The sequence below is a fragment of the Antechinus flavipes genome, chromosome X (genome assembly GCF_016432865.1).
Source record: "Antechinus flavipes isolate AdamAnt ecotype Samford, QLD, Australia chromosome X, AdamAnt_v2, whole genome shotgun sequence".
Lineage (NCBI taxonomy): Eukaryota > Metazoa > Chordata > Mammalia > Dasyuromorphia > Dasyuridae > Antechinus > Antechinus flavipes.
Genome location: NC_067404.1, coordinates 37,858,473 through 37,877,217, shown reverse-complemented (window position 1 = coordinate 37,877,217; position 18,745 = coordinate 37,858,473). Strand labels below are relative to the sequence as shown.

Here is an 18,745-nt window from a genome sequence, read left to right as displayed (position 1 = left end):
TGTCCGGTGTTCCCTCCCCATCTGGACATAATCACAAATGCCTCTCTACCTCATAGAACTTTTTTCAGGAAAATAATTCTGAGGAATGTCAAAACCCTTTGAATTTGCAAGATGAAAAATCTGACAAAACGAGAAGTTACTATCATCTAAACTAAAATCTAATCTCCAGCCTGACTCTCTAAGCTGAGACAATGATACTGTTGCTCTAAGAGGAACGTGGTGTAATGGATAGAGCATCGGGCATGGAGTCTGGAAAATGTGGACTCTGGCACTTACTGTATGATCCTCGATGGGCTGTTTAATCTCTATGAGCCTCAAGTAACATCATGAGATTGCTCTACTAAGCCTGAAGTTGGTTGCAACCTGCATTAGTAAAAGGAGTTCCCCTAACAAGAGATCCCCAGCCTGATGAAATCCCAGCTCTTTTACAAATTCACAAAATTCAGAGTAATTTACCGATGACTGGTTAGCTAAGACAGAATGCTACAGCCTCCAATGGGCAAATTTGCCCAAAGGGAACCCTAAAGTGATTGCGTTGGAGATGGAGTCGAGTCATCTGGCCAACAGAACTCCACTGGGCTCTTCTCTCTCAAAGCCCAGAAAAATTGCCTGCCTGATTTCAGTCTTCCTGGTGTCCTGCTAATACTCCACATTCAAATTTCTGGGGCCTAGAACTTGGCCAATATTTGGCAAATTTTTACCTGGCAGATTCTCATTCATCTTTCCTGAGTAATCTAGAGCTGCTTCCTTTCCTTAAACCACCAGCACTCCCCCAATCATTCCATCCCATCCTATAGTTCAGCTCTGATGTAATGGGTACATTAGGAAAATTTTTTTTTTCAACTGAGATTTCAGTCTTATGACTGACTACATAGGGACACACTTTCAAAAATAATTAAACCGGACTCCTCATGCCAAAAGACATAAACAAAGTACAAAGCGCAATGCAGCTCTGTAGTTAGTTGTTCCCTTTGTTCCCCTCCCCTCTGTGACCAAATCCAGCCAGCGAGAGTAACTCTTCCCTGTCTGCCGACAAAAGAGTGATGTTCTCAAGTGCAGGTGCAGGACAAAATATCCTTGAAATGAGGAAAATTCAATTCTGGGCCCAGCTGTATCACTGCCTAGTCATCAGAGATGGAAGTAGGACAGGGCCATGGGGCTTTGTCAAAAGGCAGGGAAGTTAGAGGTCAGCCTTCTTCTCTTACCAGCTCCAACCCTCATCCTGAGCATCCAACCCCCAAATCTCTCAGCATCCACGCCTAGGGTGGTACCCGCACGTGAGCCTCCCCCTTTGAGACGGCCCATAGCCAGCAGAGTAGAGGCTGCCTGGTATCTTAGGGAGAGCTGTCTCCCTCTGGGTGTACCCCGGATGAGCCTCCCTCCACCCAAAGCATGAAAGCTCACTCTGAGCTTCCTCTTCTACTACTGCTGGTGCACCTCAAAGACAATATTGCTACTTATTAGTTATTATTACTTGTTAGTCCTATGGCTTTTACTAAGTCATTTCAGATGAAGAAAGAGAGGTAGAGAAAGATGAAATGACTTGTTCACAATTAGGAACATTCGGGCCGGATTTGAATTCAAGCTTTCTTAAGTCTGGGTCCAGCACCTCGGGTAACTCAGTGGGAGGCTTGGATGAGATATTGATGGCCTGTGCCTCGTCATTTTAACAGATGATCAACTGTGAGATCCGATTACTGGTCCAGTGGCTTTGGGATGAGATTTTGATTAATCACAATAGTTTGATTAGATTTCCTCACAAAAGGAAAATGGCCAAAGTTTGGGATTTAAGACATTTTATTCCTCCTGGCCCAAGTGTGCCTAAAAGTGAACAACTGCTGTACTACTCAACTTATCTATAATCAAGATAGAGCAAATGGGGTCTTTGCCTAGGGCAAATACATTTAGAAGGCATTCATAGAAACAACAGTATTTAGCATCTTTTTAGGAAAAATAAGTACTTAAAATAGGAAGTTACCACATGGTGGGCTGAGAGATCTTCTCCTACCCCGATGCCCCTGAGCACACACAGCACCATTGTGGAACCATTGTCCAAGGAACTCCTGGCAAGTGACCTCAGCTGAAGTTGTATTTTGTGCAAGATGATCCGGTTTTAGTTTGAGGTACCTGTAGTGGGTACATCACTTTCAACAGTTATATGAACCCTGTGGTTCATAAATATCACGAGGAAGTACTGAGCATGAAGTGCTCTGAGGTTTACAAAATACTCTATCAATACTGTCCCACTAGAAGGTCACAACAGATATGACAGTCACCATGCTGTTAAAATCCTTTTTTAGGGGCAGCTAGATGATACAGTGGATAGAGCACCGGCCCTGAAGTTAAAAAGACCAGACTTCAAATCCAGCCTCAGACACTTAATGCTTACGACCTGTGTGGCTTTGGGCAAGTCCCTTAACCCCAATTGCCTCGCAAAAAAAAAAATTCTTTTTATTATCAGTTCCATATTCTCTCCCTTCTTCCTTCCCCTCCCCAACTCATTGAAAAAGCAATATAATTCACATTACATTTATAGAGTATAACAATTATTATAAGTTATATTTTACAGATTAGGAAACTGAGGCTAAGAAAATTCAGGGATGTGCCCACTGTCCCACAACAGGGAATAATCAGAAGCAAGTTGTGAACTCTGGTCTTCTTCATTCTACTACAGTAGAATAAAGGCATAGTCAGAAAATTAGATGCAAGAATATAGCATCTATGTTGCTATCTTATAGATAACTATCTATGTATATTGACACCTGTCTATACACATATATGTTTTCCAAAGTTCCAGAAGCCTCCCTCAGACTTGTCAGTCAATTCAGCGAATCGGATGGTTATGGAATGGAAATGAAAGGGGGTGAATGAAAGGGCCAGTCTCGAAGGGAACCCAAAGTGCCTTGGACCTCAGAATGATCGCCTTTAGAGCTACAGAAAGAACACTGGGAGGAAAATACATCAAGGGGAGAACATATGCAGACACATCTTTTTTGCAGACCCCGGGCTGATAATATTTTGTGGAATGTCATTTAGGAGGTTAAAAAGGCAGTGAACTATTTCTGGAAGCTATGAGAGATCCATGCAATTATTTGTAGCTAAACCCAGGAAGATGCCACCGTTTCCCAAAAGAGATCCATCATTCCTCTAGGTAAGTCATTCTACTGCCAGAAGAATGATGTTCCATTTTGAATCAAATGCAAATCTATCTTCTTATTGCTTCATCCACTATCCAGAATCAGAAAGCTGTGAATTCAATTCCTGCTTCAGGTACTTATAAATGGTATGACCCTGGGCAAGTCAATTAACTTTTCTCAGCCTCAGTCTCCACTGTTGTAATATGGGGATAATAGTACTTGCCTCCCAGGGTTGTTGTAAAGAGTGAACAAGGTAATGTAAAATGCTTTGCAAAACTAAAAGCACTATATACATGTGAATTGTTATGAAAGTACTAGGTGAGTGTGAGCTATTATTACAGTACTCAAATTTCCCCTATTCTCTGCTAAGCCCTTAAGATTAAGACCCAAGGTCTTCTACCTGCTAATATTCTCTTCTGATGGCCCACTCGTCATCATAGGCCCTCTACTTTAGCTAGCACATAATGCTCCAGTCGAGAGACCTTCCCATTACTCTTGACCCCTCCTCAATCTATGCCCCTGCATCTATGTATTTCTCAATACCCAGTCCCTTTCTTTTTCTTGATTCCATTTTTCCCAAGAGAGCAGGTTGGAAGGATATAATGAACTAGTTAAGCTCTATTATTTTATAAATGGGGAACCTGAGATTCAGAGGGAAGGTACCAGACTAAGTAGAAAGGCCAGGTTCAAGGTTTTCCATCCCAGCATTCTTTCCACTACTTCCAGCCAACCCTGACCACATCTGGCAGCTACTATTCATTCTGGAGAAGTGAGACTGTTACAGAGTCCACAGAACAGCAACCTTGGGCTTAGAACGCCTGTCCTTGTGCTCTTGATACAGTGTTTTTCTCTGCTAGTTTGGGTCCTGCGACAGAATCATATTGGATCAGGCAAGGAAGAGGCAGCTAATGGTGTACAGCTGCAGTGCCCCAGGCTCAAGTGGGAGCTGCCAGGTCTGGCAGCAGGCAGCTTGCAGCAATCCTTCGCCAGTGAAATATCAATACTACTGAGGCAGAATCGTTGGCTTTGCGTCTTTGTTTGCGGGGGAAGCTAACTTTTGAGGGTTGACTTGGGGCCAGGGCCTTGTAATTGAGAACCTGTTTTGGTACCTAAAAGATCCCATTGACAGCACAGGGCCACAGATGCTTGGCTGGGCTGGATCCTTTCAAGCACAGTAACTTCTCTGGGGAGATGTGTTCAGCCAGTCAGCTTCTAGGTCTCTGCTCTTTTCTGCGCAATCCCTGGGTATGCCAGCTAAGGAAAAGAGGGAAGCGCAGCTCGGTTTTTGTTTCCAGCTTATCAGAAACCAGTGGGACCAATTGGCAGCATCTGCTGCGTGCGCCTTTGTAATAGAGGCTGGGTGTTTTCTTGTTTGCATATTAGATTTATACCAACTGGACCCTCTGCCATGCGGCTGCAGGCTGCACTTTTGTGACCGGGCCGACATTTTTAACTATCAGTAAATTGTGAACCATTATGAGCTGATGCAGGCAAGGAGGAAGCTGGGAGATAAGCCACCTCTGGGCAAAACAGGAGAGCAGGCTAGAAGAGAGGCTGTCTCACTTGTCCACAAAGTGGAGAAAAAAAGTTTGAGAAGGACAGCCCAGGTCATAAGGGCATCTGAGAGCAGGAAAAAGCATCCAGGATGCTGCTGCAGAAGGCTTTGAGAAGTAAGTGACAGTGATAGCATCATGGTGAAGGCTGTGGACCTTCCTTGCTGCCCTGCCCTTTCTGAGTCTTAGAGGGATTGACTGGACTAGTGAGATCATGACATCTCTGCTTTTGCAGGAAAGGAGGAGGGAAAGGAACACAAAAGGATGGGAGAAGTTCTCATACTCAAAGATTCATCTCAGTCCCGACAATCTGTGTTCTATGGTTCCTTCTCGTTTTGATAGTCTATGTTCTATGAGTCCTCCTGGTTCCAACATTCCCTGTTCTAAGGTCTCTTCCAATTCGTACATTCTATGTTCTAAGGCTCATTTAAAGGCTAACATTCAATGTCCTCAAGTCTATTTTTTTTTACTGACGTTTTATCTTTTAAGGCCCCTCTAGCAAGATCTTATGCTCTGTGCTTTAAGGCTCTCTTAATTCTGCCACTCTGAGTTCAAAGGCCCTCTTGGGTCAGACATTAGAATAGCAGCTCCCTATCCCCAGAGCCTAGTACAAGGTAAGAACCGTAGAAAGACTTGCTTGAGCCTATGATCTAAAGTCCTTCCTACCTCTTGGCCTGCCATGTTCTGAGATCCTCTGGGCTCTAATAGTTTACTAATCAGGCACTCTCGTGTTTCTTTCACCTCATGTTCTGTCTTCTACGGCCATTCTAGCTGTCAAATTTGACTACACAAGCCAATTTCCTGCTCTTTCCCAGATCTTGACTTCCCTTTGGGCCTTTCCAAAATGAGGAAGTTCAATTGGACGGTCTAAAAAGTCCCTTCCAACTCTCACATCGCATGATTTGATGACTCCGAGGAGCCATTTTTTCCCCAAATAGCCACCTTGTTATCATGCTTCTAGCTACCCAGCATATTGCTCCTAATAAAGATCCCAAACTTATTTGGGGTTTGTGAGAGTAAGGCACATGTGACCTTTCTTTGGCCCCTCCTTGCTGAGGCTGAAATGCTTCAGGATACTGAGAACCAGGAAATGTCACCCGGGACACCTTCATGATCTTCATTCATTTGAAGAGCTATTTCACAGATGAAGTTTGGTGATCACTTTTGGCTGTCCCTCATCTCAACTTCCTTTCCATTCTTTAAACTCAGCTGCTACTGGGATCCCGAATACCACAAGCTCAAGCAGTCACACACACACACATGTACACGTGAGCCAGTGGGAGGCAAGAGGCCATTTGCTCTTTTGAGTCTTTTAAATGTATAGTCTCCTGTCTCCCCACTGCTACCACACACATGTACTCAAACATACCCTCGATTTTGATCAAAACCTTCCCTGGTGTCTCTGGCCTTGTAAATGAAGGCTTAGCAGCAAAGACAACTGAGTCAGAAATGCTGCTGCAGGTGTTTCAATACGGGCAGGTGTGCGTGTGTGTGTGTGTGTGTGTGTGTGTGTGTGTGTGTGTGTGTATGAAAAGGAGGAAAATCCATATCAGGAAGGCTAGAAGCGGGACTACACACAGATACACACACCCCATTTTCTGTTTTCTGTTCCTTAAACTCCATGCCTTCTCTGACCTAAATCTGAGTCCCCATTAGCCTTTTAACTCTCTAAGATCACTCTGCAGATACTTCTACCCTCTTCATGGAACAAAAGCCAATCATAGGGTCAAACATTTCAAGTTGGAAGGAAGCTAAGAGGCCTTGCTGTTCAAGAGCTGAATTCACCAGATAAGAATACTGAGGCCCAGAGACAATCTGTGACTTAGGATTACATTGTCACAGATTTAGGGCCTGAAGAGACCTCCAAAGCCATCCAGATTAATCCCTAACTATTACAGAAGAGGAAAAAATGGGATCCAGAGCAGTGATGACATAGGTTCAAAGCTCTAGAGCTGCAAAGGGCTTCAAAAGCAATTGAGGCAAACAAATGAGCAACCTGAGACCCAGGAAAGTAAAGCCATTTATCTAAGATCACTTATACTTTTTGAACCCAGTTCAAGACTCAAAGCTCTTTCCCTTGTACCATGCTGGCAAACTTGCCCCAGGTGCCTGTGAAAGTTCCAAGACTTCTAGAGTTTTCTTACCTGGATCTCAATGGTGCCCTTTTCTTTCTGAAAGGGGAAAATATGAGTCCAAATGAATCACAATTGAAAGTGTAGATCTCTGGAGAAACTGAGGTAAGTTGCAAGATGCCTCTAGAATGTCATGTAGGAAGGCAGCTCAATTTAGAAAGTGGTTTTGTTTTAATCTATGTTGGATGCTTGAATTTGACCAGGTGGCCTGTTGCTTGCCTCTGCCCCTGTGGTTGTCCCTAACCAAATAAGAACCCCACAGTGCCTTCATTTAGGGCAATCAATTTTTAGTCTTTCCTGAGTCTGATCCATTAAATGTGTAAATCACTTTCATCTTTCCCCAGATCTGGCCTGCTGTCTTAAAGGGAGGATGCAGCCAGCAAGTTCAGCTGACTCAGAGTCTTCCAGAGGGCAGGATTCTGCGAGGGAGCAGCCATACCCGGGTTTATTTTCACCATATAGTCAAGAAGTACTTTCCATTCAGTATCCGACTAGATTTTCACAAGAGCTTGGTGACTAGCGGCTTAGCTTTGCCATCACCAAGATTTGGGTTTGAGTCCTCCCATCTTGGGCAAACCACTTCATCTCTCAGTAACCCAAACAACTCACTAAGGCCATAATTCAGAGCCATATTGCCGAACTCCCTCAGCGAGGAGAGGCTTTCCTCCCCTGGGAGTTCCCTACATCAATGAAATTGCAACTCTAGTAAATGATAATAATAAATGGCACAATTTCTACAGTGCAAAACATTTTCCCTTTATCATCCCATTTGGTAAATGTGTCATGTGTCATTCCAGAGGTCGGAGCAGGGCAAAAAAGGCCCCTTCCCACATTATCTTCAAGAATGTATCCAGGGATGTGAGGGACCGACTCGGGGAGAGAGAGGCTTCTGGGCATCCAGGCTCAGAAAAGTCAGGCCCACCTTTAACCCCAGAACAAATGTAGGGACAAATTGGCCACAGGAAAAGTGGATTCTGGTGAGAAAGTATCACACCAAATCAGAGTTTTCTGAATTAATTAATGTCCTGGTGTTTAAATTAGGAGAAAGACTCTCTCTTGTATCTGATTTTCCCCCCAGCAACACATTAAAAACTGGACAAGGAAATGATTCTTGTCCCTAATGAGAAGAATGGTGGGGCCAGATCTTCTCTTGTAACTATCCTGCTGACATCTCATTTCCCTCATTTTGGGTCAATTATTTTATGATTTTTTTTCCTCCAGGGGAAAAATGGACTTTTTTTCCCATTAGGATGCTGCAACCAGTGGTAAGTCCTGACAATATGACAAGATTAGCCACAGAGAAGGAAGAGGAGAAATAAAAGGAAGAGGAGTAGGAAGGTGACTATACAGAGCAAGAGAAGGAAGACAAGGAAAAAGAAGAGGAACAAAATAAGGAAGCAGGAAGAGTAGAAAAAAGAAGAGAAGGAAGATGAAAAAGAGAAAGAGGAAGGAAAGGAGGAGAAAAGAAGTATGAAAAGTAGGAGGAGGAAGAACCAGAGGAGAATGAAGAGGAAGACAAAGGAAGATAATGAAGTAACTGTGGAACTATTAAAAATCATATACCCAAGCCCACCTGGCTAGAGTTGACAACTACAAAATGGCAGGCACGGCATCCAGAAAAGTCTGTCTCCCTCTCCAAACTATCCTACCCCTTGTTGGGGAATATACACTCAAATGACTTTCGGTCATAAGAATTGGTGGGGAGAGCCATTCCATGTATGCCATTGACTTCTGATGTGTCTGAGCGTCAAGGGGCGTGCTCCGGAGCCTTGAGTCATTGTCCTTGGGAATCCTAACTTTGGCCAGTTTCCAATGCCTAAAAAGGACAAAGCCTTGATGTATCCATTTGAGGGACTTGAGGCAGATCTGTTTTTAAATATCATGCAAAACTAGAAACTGCAAGTCCTCTCTCTTTATTGGTAGCAACCCAACCTCCGAGTCTGCTGAACTTCTGCTTAGCTAGCTCAGGTACTTCTATTTGCCCAGGAGCAGGAGTTCTTGGAGAGAGTTGCTATTGGGGTGGTCCCAGGAATGGCTCACCTGGCTTATGGTACATATTTAGGCCCAGAGAGAGACAGAAAGCATTGGAGGATGACAAGGGACCTTTCTACTCTTTATCCCTCTCCTCTCTTCCTCCCTGACCTTGGGTTTCCTCATCCTTAAAACCATCATAATGAAGTGAAAGACAGAGCTTGGGGTCAGAGGGCCAAAGTTCAAGTCCCAGCTTTGCTATTTACTTGCTGCATGACTGGAGAATATTTCTGCTTCGTGGGCCTCAGTTTCTTCATCTATACAGTGAGGGACTTGGACTAGATGCCCTCTAAGCTCCTTGCCAATTCCGAGTCTGAACCATGGAAGTAATGACGCTTTTACTCTTTATCTCATGGGTCCTGGTCAGGGGGAATGAGCTTTGAAAACTGTGAAGGGGCCTAGAAAAGGTAGCTCTTAGTCCCTTAATGATACCATTTCAACTACATGCCCATCTTTTCCACCCCCTAGCTCTGTGGCTGAAACCTTCTCACCTTAGAACAGAATTCATTCACGCTGTCCCCTTTTCACAGATAATCTCCAAATCTCATTTTCACCCAGACTTTCTCCCTCCTTGCTCAGCAACCTTTTACCAGGATTTGATGAGGAGAGAAAAAAAAAGCTTTACTCATTTGAGCTCCTCCTGCTCCATCAGTGAAAGTGCTAATGAGTAAGGAAGGAGCCGGAGGTGGACAGGCAAGAAAGAGGAAGACAAGCCAGACTGGGCCGATGTGAGCAAGGACAGGAGCACAGCCCTCAAGTGCATCAACCCAACAGATATTCCTGCAAAAGCTTGGACAGAATTTCAAATACCCTCCCATGGTACCCTTCAGATCCCAACCCACACCAGCGTGAGCATTTCATTCCTTAAAAGTCAGACTGAAATTCTAATAACTCATTGCTAAGTCCCTCAAGGGGACCCATTAGAGTTGAGCAGCCATCATCCAGCACCAGAAATTGGACTAAATGTCGTTCCAGGCCTGCTTCAAAGGACCATATTTCATTTTGTGTACATATACATGTATGTATATGTGTGCCCATGTGCAATACATATATTCAACAGATGAAAATTAGATGATCCCTGGGTAAGAAATAGCACCAGCTCATACTTAATCTTCCAAACTAAGCAACTGTGACATATGTCATTATTGGGAGAAGGGGATGGACTCTAAGGAAAAGAGAACTACAGAATGTACTGATTTAGTATTGGGAGGGGGAAGCTGGGAAATCAGTAAGCATGACAGGCTCAAGGTAGGCTCCTTGGGGAGAATCAACATGTTTAGAGCTGGAAGGGAATTTAGATGCCATTTAGTCTAATCCTATGGTTTTTAAAAAGAAGCGACCTCTACAGAGAGGGGATCATAAAGGGAGCTCACAAAAGAAGTGGTGGAGCCAGAATCCAAACCCGGGACTGCTGACCACTAATCCAGGGCTATCAGCAGAACAGAATCTTAAACATCAGAAGTGACTTAAGAGGCAACTGCATCCAATTACCACCAACAGTTGTTCAGTTTTTGCCCAAGTTTTTGCTCAGAGGGCACTCGTGACCTCCAGAGGACTGCGTACCAGTTTTGGATAGTTCTAATTGTAAGAAATCTTTGCATCCATCAGGTTTCAATGTGCTTCACGGCACCTTCCATCCACTGCTCCTATAGTATAGGTCTCTGCCCACCAAGCCCAAGAAAAATCCATATAATTCCCCTTGGACATGACAGACACCCACAGACTTAGAGTCGTAGACTCTAAGAACTGAAAAGGTCCTTAGAAGCCACTGACTCCAACATTTGTATTTTATAGATGAGAAAACTGAGGCCCAAGGACGTAAAATGTCTTGCTAAAGATGACACAAGGAAGAGAGAGGAGCTGACCCCAGGACCACTGGCTCCATAGTCAGTGTGATTTCTACTGTACAATGTCAAAGAAAGCAACCAAAATGAGATTTCACCCATATGGCAAATTCCTGACGATGTGGCAGTATTTATGAATTACTGGGATCAAAGATGTGACTGTAGCCAGCCACCCAGGGAGCAGACTCTGACTACGACTAGCCTGGAAAACAGACATGGTCCCCGAGAGACCCTAGCTTGGTAGAAGCTACTGAGAGACTGGCTAATACTTACAGAACCTTTCAGAATACGGAATTAACTTCACCGCAAAGTTAGGTATGAGAGAACTTTCAGAGGGGAAATGGGTATGTAAAGTATCCTTGTTTCTCTTTAGCAAGTGTGCGCTTATAGAATCTGCAGAAAAATGATCATAGAGAAAAGACTATTTCCTTCTAATTCATGTAATGTCATGTCTCTTGGTCCTAAATTCTTCAGTCATATTAATTCATGGAAGAAAGACAAATACAAAATGGCCTCCAGAGCTGGGCAAAGTCTCTTTTAACTCTGCAGTGATAATGACAGAGTGGTGGAAAAATAATGGAGGGGCTCACTTGTTAGTTTTAGTCACTTCTGAGAGTTTTTAAAGCATCAATAAAAAGTACCTTAGCTGCTGGTACTCTGAAAGAAAGTTTTTCTAAAAATGACTACCTGATAACAAATAATAATAAATGGCCACAGTACAAGAGGCATTGAATCATATCAACCCTGTCACTGTCACCATAAACAAAATCATAAAACAGTAGGAAGTTGTTATTAAATCATAGGAACATAGCTCTCAAGATACAAAAGACATGGAGGTCTTGTTCCAACTTCTCAATTCCCACGTAATGATGGGGCCCTGACCCCAAACCTAATTAATGTAGTTTCAGAAGACCTGTATAGCTCGACTGAATACATTAAAAGTACAAATCATGTCCAAGTCCTTGGTTAATGTGAAAGAATTGTAGTTCTTTGACCACTGGAGAAAGGCAGAAGAGTTCCAGTGGAAAGCATTTCAATTTGAGTATAGAGCCAAGGCTCCTCCTCCCCCTCCCGCCCCCATCCCTGTCTCTGTCTCTGTCTCTTGCTGCTCTTTTCTCAACCCAACTGGCAATATCTCCAGAGACACTGAACCATTAGGAGACAACACATTTAAGTGGAATGGAGTAACTCAAGGAAAAGTGGCTTTGGAGAATGTGAGCCCCTCATTGAAGAGAAGTACCAAGGAGGCCCTCCACAAACTCACCATGTCTCTGTCTCCAGTGGATAGTGACCTCGAAGGGGAACTTCATGAGTTCTCTACAAACGGGAGTAAGAATCAGAAACATACAAAAGAAGAAACCAAACAAAAGGGGGTAAGGGCTTCCAGTAAAGAGAAGGCGTGCGTTGTCCTCTGGTTCCATTGTGTTTCGGCCACTTGGGACGCACCAGCCTGAAGCTGCTCCTCCTTGTGCCAGCCTGCCTCAGAGTCCCCGCATATATCTGCTGTAAAGGGCCGCCCTCCGTGCCCATTGGGGATGTTTGACCACTGCTGCCCTGGAGATAAACAGAAATTGGAGGAACTGTCCCTGCTCTGGAGAAATTTGCATTCCAAAGGACAGACATAAGAGTTCCACATGAATAAAGAGTAGCAGGAAGTTAACCCTGGACAGGTTGCTGCAGGAGCAGGCTTAGGACAGAAGCTGCGAAGGTGGCCATTGAATGGGCCCTTCCTTTGCAGTGGGCAAAAGGCCATAGAAACTCAATGAATCTCACACCTAAAAGTACCTTTATCTCCCCAAATAATAAGGATATTTTTAATTGGCTAATTAAAATTTGGGGAAGCACTGACAGACCATTTCTTTTGACAAACAAGACAATTATTTGCTCTTGCTGAGCATTCAAAAGCTTATACAGAGGAGCTATTTTCTGGATGCATCTGAGGGACCAGGAATATACTGATCTGGACTCAACGAGTGGATGGCTGTGAAGAGCAGTGTGGCTGTCAGACAGTTGTCTCCTACAATAATTTTTATTCAAACCCAGTTGAGCCTTTTAAAAAAGTCAAGTCTCCTATATTGTCCTTCCAGGGCTAGAGATGGCTAATTATACTCTCATTAAAAAGACGGTGAGTTTTTAAAGCGCCATCCTTTTTTCTCCATAGGCATAGTTTTCCATTGAGATGTAAACAGCTGGACACACTCCACAACACAAGAGTTGATCAGCCTGCCAATCAGCTCTCGTCCATGTTTTACCAGAAGGAAAAACAATAATCTTTAACGAGAACTTAGCCAAAGAACACACTGTGGCTTTCCAGCTCACAATAAGGAGGGATAAGCCGTTCTGAACCAAACCTGTTTATAATGTACCCTCTGTGGGTGGCATTTCCTGGAGCAAAAGAGTTGGATCAACACGGCCTTCAACTAGAGGGGGAAGGAGGGGATTCCAGATATTTGAAATTCTGAATCTAATCCCCTGAATCCTGAGCACGATTTCTGGCCAGAATAAATGATAGGAGGAAAATGTGTCCACTGTATCGTGCCAAACCTAGAGCATATAGGATTACTCACGGCTTTACTAAAGAGTCAATGAAGAGTCAATGAAGACATCAGAGAGTTGACTAGAGCACTAACATAGTGACTTGCCCTGGATCTATAGCGCCACATGTCAGAGGCAACGCCTCAATTGGGATCTCCTGATTTTGAGGCAAACTCTCTGATCACCATGGAAGGCTTGGTAGGGGTGGGGAAAGGCATGGAGACAGGGTTAGAACATCTTTTCTCAACTGTGATACTTTCCCAAAGATTGAGGGAATCGGAAAAGTCTTAAGAGTGTTCTCAGGAGATCCATGAAGTGTTTCTAGTTCACATATGAGGGGAGTTACTCGGTATCCCCAAGCCTGAAACCCAGTGCTACCTCCTGATCTTGCCATGGTCACTCTAGTTATCCTATCACTCATTTTCTATTCACTCCCTTCATCATCTTTCCCTTCCACTATTCTTGCCCTATTTTCCTAGTCTGTCACTCTCGTTGAGAGACTGAAGAAATTATTGTTCTTATTATAATCACTTCCAGTGTGAATAGGGGTGCACCTCCAACTCCCTCTCTTTCTTTCTTCTGCTTTTTTCCACTTGAGTGAGTTCCCATTATTGTCATTCTCCCACACAAAAGATATTGATTCATTTTTAAGGGGATATGAAATTCAGTCTGTAGGCTATTAATTCAATTCTTCCACCTTTCCTTTTGCTGATTCCCTTAAATCTTTAGCCCCTTATCATGGCTGAAGATGACATCTCTTTGCTCATTCTTTTACCTATCCACTTTCTTTCTTAAACAAAGGCAGAGAATGACCTTTTTTTTGGCCTTTTCTTGAAGATTATACATATTTAATCTCTTATTTGAGTAGTTTACAAGGTAAATATTTTTCCCAACTCTTTTCTTTTGTTATGCTTTTTTTGTTTTAAAAAAAGTGTTGTCTTAAAATTCCTTCTCTTGTTGATGGTTCAACTTTTTACATTAATGATTAGATTTCTTTTTTCATGGTACATTATTTTGCGATTAAACTTGATTTCCTAGGCTTTTGGAAATATCATATTCCATTATTTTCTCTGATTTCTTGTGGCTGTAAAATAGTCTCATTATTAGAATAAATCTTCCTTCATACTACAGATCTTTCTCTTGGCAACAATTTGTCATATGGTATTGAAATTCTGAAATTTAACCACTCCATATTTTGTAATTTTATGTATAGTTATCCACTCTTTCATCCTTCCCTTCCCACTCTACTCCCAAATCCTGGCAGTGATCTATGGATTTGATTAATTCTGTTCTCTTTATTCAATAGTTTGTGAATTTTCTTGTGTTATTTCCTGAAATAGTGTATCCAAATTGTCTTTTTAATTATTTTTGACATGTTTCTTTTTTCTTCTGAGAGATCTATAATCTGCAATTAATCTCTACCCTCTGTATTCAAAATAAGTATTTGGCTTGTATAGAATTTCTATGTTCTTCCAAAGTTGATGCCATTTACATCTACTAAACTCTTCTATTTCCATATTTTTAGTTAATTTTTCTATAATTTTCAGAGCTTTTTCACAACCTCTGCTACTTAAGATTTTCTATTTTGAGCTCAAAGTTTTTTACTCTGCTGTATTTTTTTTTAAATTAGATCTGCTTTAAAAGCTCTGATTTTTAATCTAATGCTTATCTTACTATATATTTTAAAAATTTCTGTCTCTTCTATACCATTCTGAAGGTCTTTGTTATTGTTCCATAATCTCCAGGAAGTCCAGAAAAATATTTTTCATGGAGGATTTTTGGTTGCTTCTCCTTCATGGTATACAATCTTTTCAATGTATTATGCTCTTGAACAAATTTCACATTTTGCCAATCTTCAACCATTATACAGACTAAATGTGGTTGAACTGTAGTATTTTCACCTTCTTAAAAAACAGTTTGTTTATTTTTTTTTGTTTCATGGTTTTTACCCCTTTTGGTCTGATTTTTCTTGTACAACATGACAAATATGGAAATAGGTTTAAAATAATTGCATATATTTAACCTATATTAGATTGCTTGCTATTTTGGGGAAGAGTGAGGCAAGGGAGGGAGGGAAGGAGAAAAATTTGGAACAGTCTTTCAAAAATGAATATTGAAAACTATCTTTACTTGTATTTGGAAAAATAAAGAACTATTGACTTTTTTTTAAATGGAGAAATTTTTTTTGAAATATCAGATATAAAATACCATGTTATATCCAAAGTAATATATATTTAAGTGTGTATATATATATATATATATATATATATATGTATACATGTGTCTATATATATATATATATATAATCCATGTGTGTATATGTATATACGTATATATGCATGTTATGCATGCTTATATAAATGATAAAGATTAAACTCAATATATCATTAAAATAAAAACATACTTGGCCAAAAAAAAAAACCCATTTCCTTTTTCTTTCTGCTTCTCTGGCTTATAAGTAGCTGTGGAAAATGAACACCCATCCATCCCTTTCTCCTCACGCCTTTAACTTCTTAGATTCCAAGTTCCTCAATTGTTCTGACTTTAGGCACCTTTTAAGTCTTTAATTCCTGATTTACCTAACTCTTATCTTCCTACTTCCTGAAGTTTCCTGACTGACCCCTACCTTTTCTTAATTGACTACTCCCTTATGACAAATCCTGTTTATTTAAGGGCACTTCAGGGCTAGGATAAATAACTAACTATTGGTTCCTCTAATGTCTACTTCTACAGATTGCTCTTTTCTCCATATGTTAAGATATAAAAAGAAACTCAGAAAGTCATTTTAGATGACTTCCATGGCTTACAGGCAATAGACAATGAGCAAGGGAGGGGAGCAGAGGTTGGAAACACTGAATCTCAGTGCTTGAAGGGCCCTCTGAGGTCATTTTTAGTTCATTCTATACCTGAATCAACCTAGTCTGAATCATGGTGCTTCTTCTAATAAAATGCTGACTAACTGCTTCATGAATAATAAACTCATCAAAGCACCTAGTATGTACCAAAGCAACCTCCTTAACAGAGGCCACCTAATGATTAGAAATCCACAAAATGAAAGTAGAGAACAAAAAACAAGATGATGAGTAAGTGGTCCTGGACAAAAGCTATGGGAGTGAGTCGAAAGGTCTGAGTGGATATTAGGTATAACTTTATGATTAAAACTTGATGGATCCTGAGATGTGGAAATACAAGTAGGTCATGTTAGAATGGTGAGGGGTGACTCTCTCTTACAAAGAACTGCTGCTTTGGCTCTGTTTCTTTCTGCCAAATGGGGGGAATAATCCCTAGTTGCCTAAAAACCTATTTCTAGAATCCAAGAATACACAAGTGAAGACACTTGGGGAACTGTCAGACAATAAAGTGACTGGCGTGATTCATCTTTCCACTGGTGATGATATAAATCATAACCCCTCACCTCAGGAAAAGATCTTCATGAGGACTTATGCCCAACTCTAAGCTGTCTTCAGAGTTAGAAGAACACAAAGCCTATTAGGGGATCCAGTCATAGATTTTCAAGTTTACCAAGAGTTCCACTGGTCCTGTCTTCAGTGAGAAGAAGGAAGAAGATGAAGAGGAAGACAAAGGAGAAAAAGAGATAAGAAGAGGCAAAGAGGTGTGAAGAGGATGATAAAGAAGGTAGAGGAGGGAGAAGAAAAAGAGGAAGAAGAAAGAAAAGGGAAGAGGAAGAGGAGAAACAGCAGCAATTAGGAACATGGGAGGAATGAGTATCAGAGACTTAGAATAAGAAGGCATTAAGAGGCAGAGATATAAAGAGTTTACTCCAGGTTGAAGAATCTGGGCTTGAACTTTGCCTCCTCAATTCTGATCTCCCAGATGGTCAAAGGGCTGGGATGGTTCTCTTGATATAGTTTACAAAGATACAAGTGGAGAGAGTGGGAGTATTTTTGCCCTGCACTCACAACTAGAAAAGAGAGCTACGTTGCTTGCCTTCAAAGAATTCTTTTGATCTGAATCAAACTGATGGGAAATTAGGGAGCAAGAGCCCAAACCTTCCAAATGCAAAGGAGACATCTCTTGTGTTTTCTGTAGAAAAGTCCTTTCCTCCCTCCTGACCCAGCACCTTCCCTTGACTATAGGCTGCTACACAATCTCCTTCTGCTTGAAAGCTTGCACCCGGCACAAACAGTGCACAACAGAGAAGAAGGCAGACTCAAGTGCCAACAAGTCCAATTTCCCATGACTGGGCTATCTGGAATAGCCAGAATCACAAAGAGAACATCACGACTGAGGCTGGGCCCTAGGACCCTGCCTTTTAAATACTGCAAAAATTGCACGCATATATAGACACTTCTATGGCAATCCCCTGCAATCACCCCAGAAATTGAACTCTTCTGAATTCCTTCCCATTTCGAATTATAAAATCAGCTGGAAGGACTCTCTGCAAGCTGCTTGCCTGTCACAGTTTGTGGCACTCTTGCAGGGTACCAAAATTGCTAGAGACAGCTCTGGGAAACAATTCCCCCCAAAAGTAAAGACTCTTCCCCCAGAGCAAGTCAAGGGGACACTTCTTATGCTGGGCTACTCCTACTGTTTCTCCTTACTGGAGAAAAAAGTCAACAGGGGAGAAGAGCCCATTGCTCTTAGGAACCAGCCCACCTCCAGCTTTCATAGCCTCCTGCTGGACATTTCTTTCAGGGACTTTGGATGCAAGACTTCAAGGATGCCTGGGTGACAAAAAATTACCAGCCAAGAGACGTTCTGAGCAAAAATCTATGTCTTTTAAAGCACAACATTAGAAATGACAAGCAGAGATTAATTAATCCAAGGCTGACAAATGGATGATTTCACTGTCTTAATCTATCTTCTCTTTTGTCTGCTTGGTACATATGTTTCTCTGACATCATACTGTTGCTATGGCAATTTACATTTTGAACTTTTCAAAATAATTTCCTTTTGCATGCAGCATACTAAATAAGGACGATTAGGTCCATTTAACAGAACGAGAGAAACTCAAGATAAAGATCATCCCACTATTGAGGGACAGAACAGGGAACAGCACGCAAAGCTCTTAAATGCTGTGTAGGACCAGCAAGGTCCACTTAGAAGTCTCTGTGTCCTTGACAAGCATGTCAACAAGTTCTAATTAGAAAACTCTAATGGTTCCATGAGTGACTAATTTTCATGAGAAAAATTCAGAAACAAATGTCTACAATTCATGAAAATGTACAATTTTCTCACTCTAGTCTTAGAAGTTTCTTTTTTTTTCTTCCTTGACAATTTTTTTAAAAAATAATAGCTTTTGTTTTCAAAATACATAGAAAGCTAGTTTTCAACATTAACCCTTGCAAAACCCTGTGTTCTAAGTTTTTCTCCCTTACTTCCTCCCATTCATACCCTAGACAGCAAGTAATCATACACATGCAATTCTTCTATACATATTTCCACAGTTATCATGCTGCACAAGAAAAATTATATCAAAAGGGGGAAAATGAGAAAGAAATAAAAAAAAGAAACAAACAACAAAAAGGTGCAAATACTGTTATGACCCACAC

General features: G+C 41.6%; 1 protein-coding gene across 6 annotated transcripts in view; it reads right to left on the bottom strand.

Annotated features, from left to right (window-relative positions):
* The window catches only part of FGF13 (fibroblast growth factor 13), a 532,490-nt gene that overhangs the window by 265,457 nt on the left and 248,288 nt on the right, over positions 1–18,745 (bottom strand). For 2 of the 6 annotated variants that reach the window (XM_051968478.1, XM_051968479.1), the window contains exon 1: positions 11,962–12,172. The exons of the other annotated variants lie outside the window; for them this stretch is intronic. In XM_051968478.1, the coding sequence (XP_051824438.1) occupies positions 11,962–12,118 (157 nt within the window). In that variant the 5' untranslated portion in view covers positions 12,119–12,172. Of the gene's footprint in view, positions 1–11,961; positions 12,173–18,745 lie in introns of those variants that run through there. 6 annotated transcript variants of the gene reach the window in all.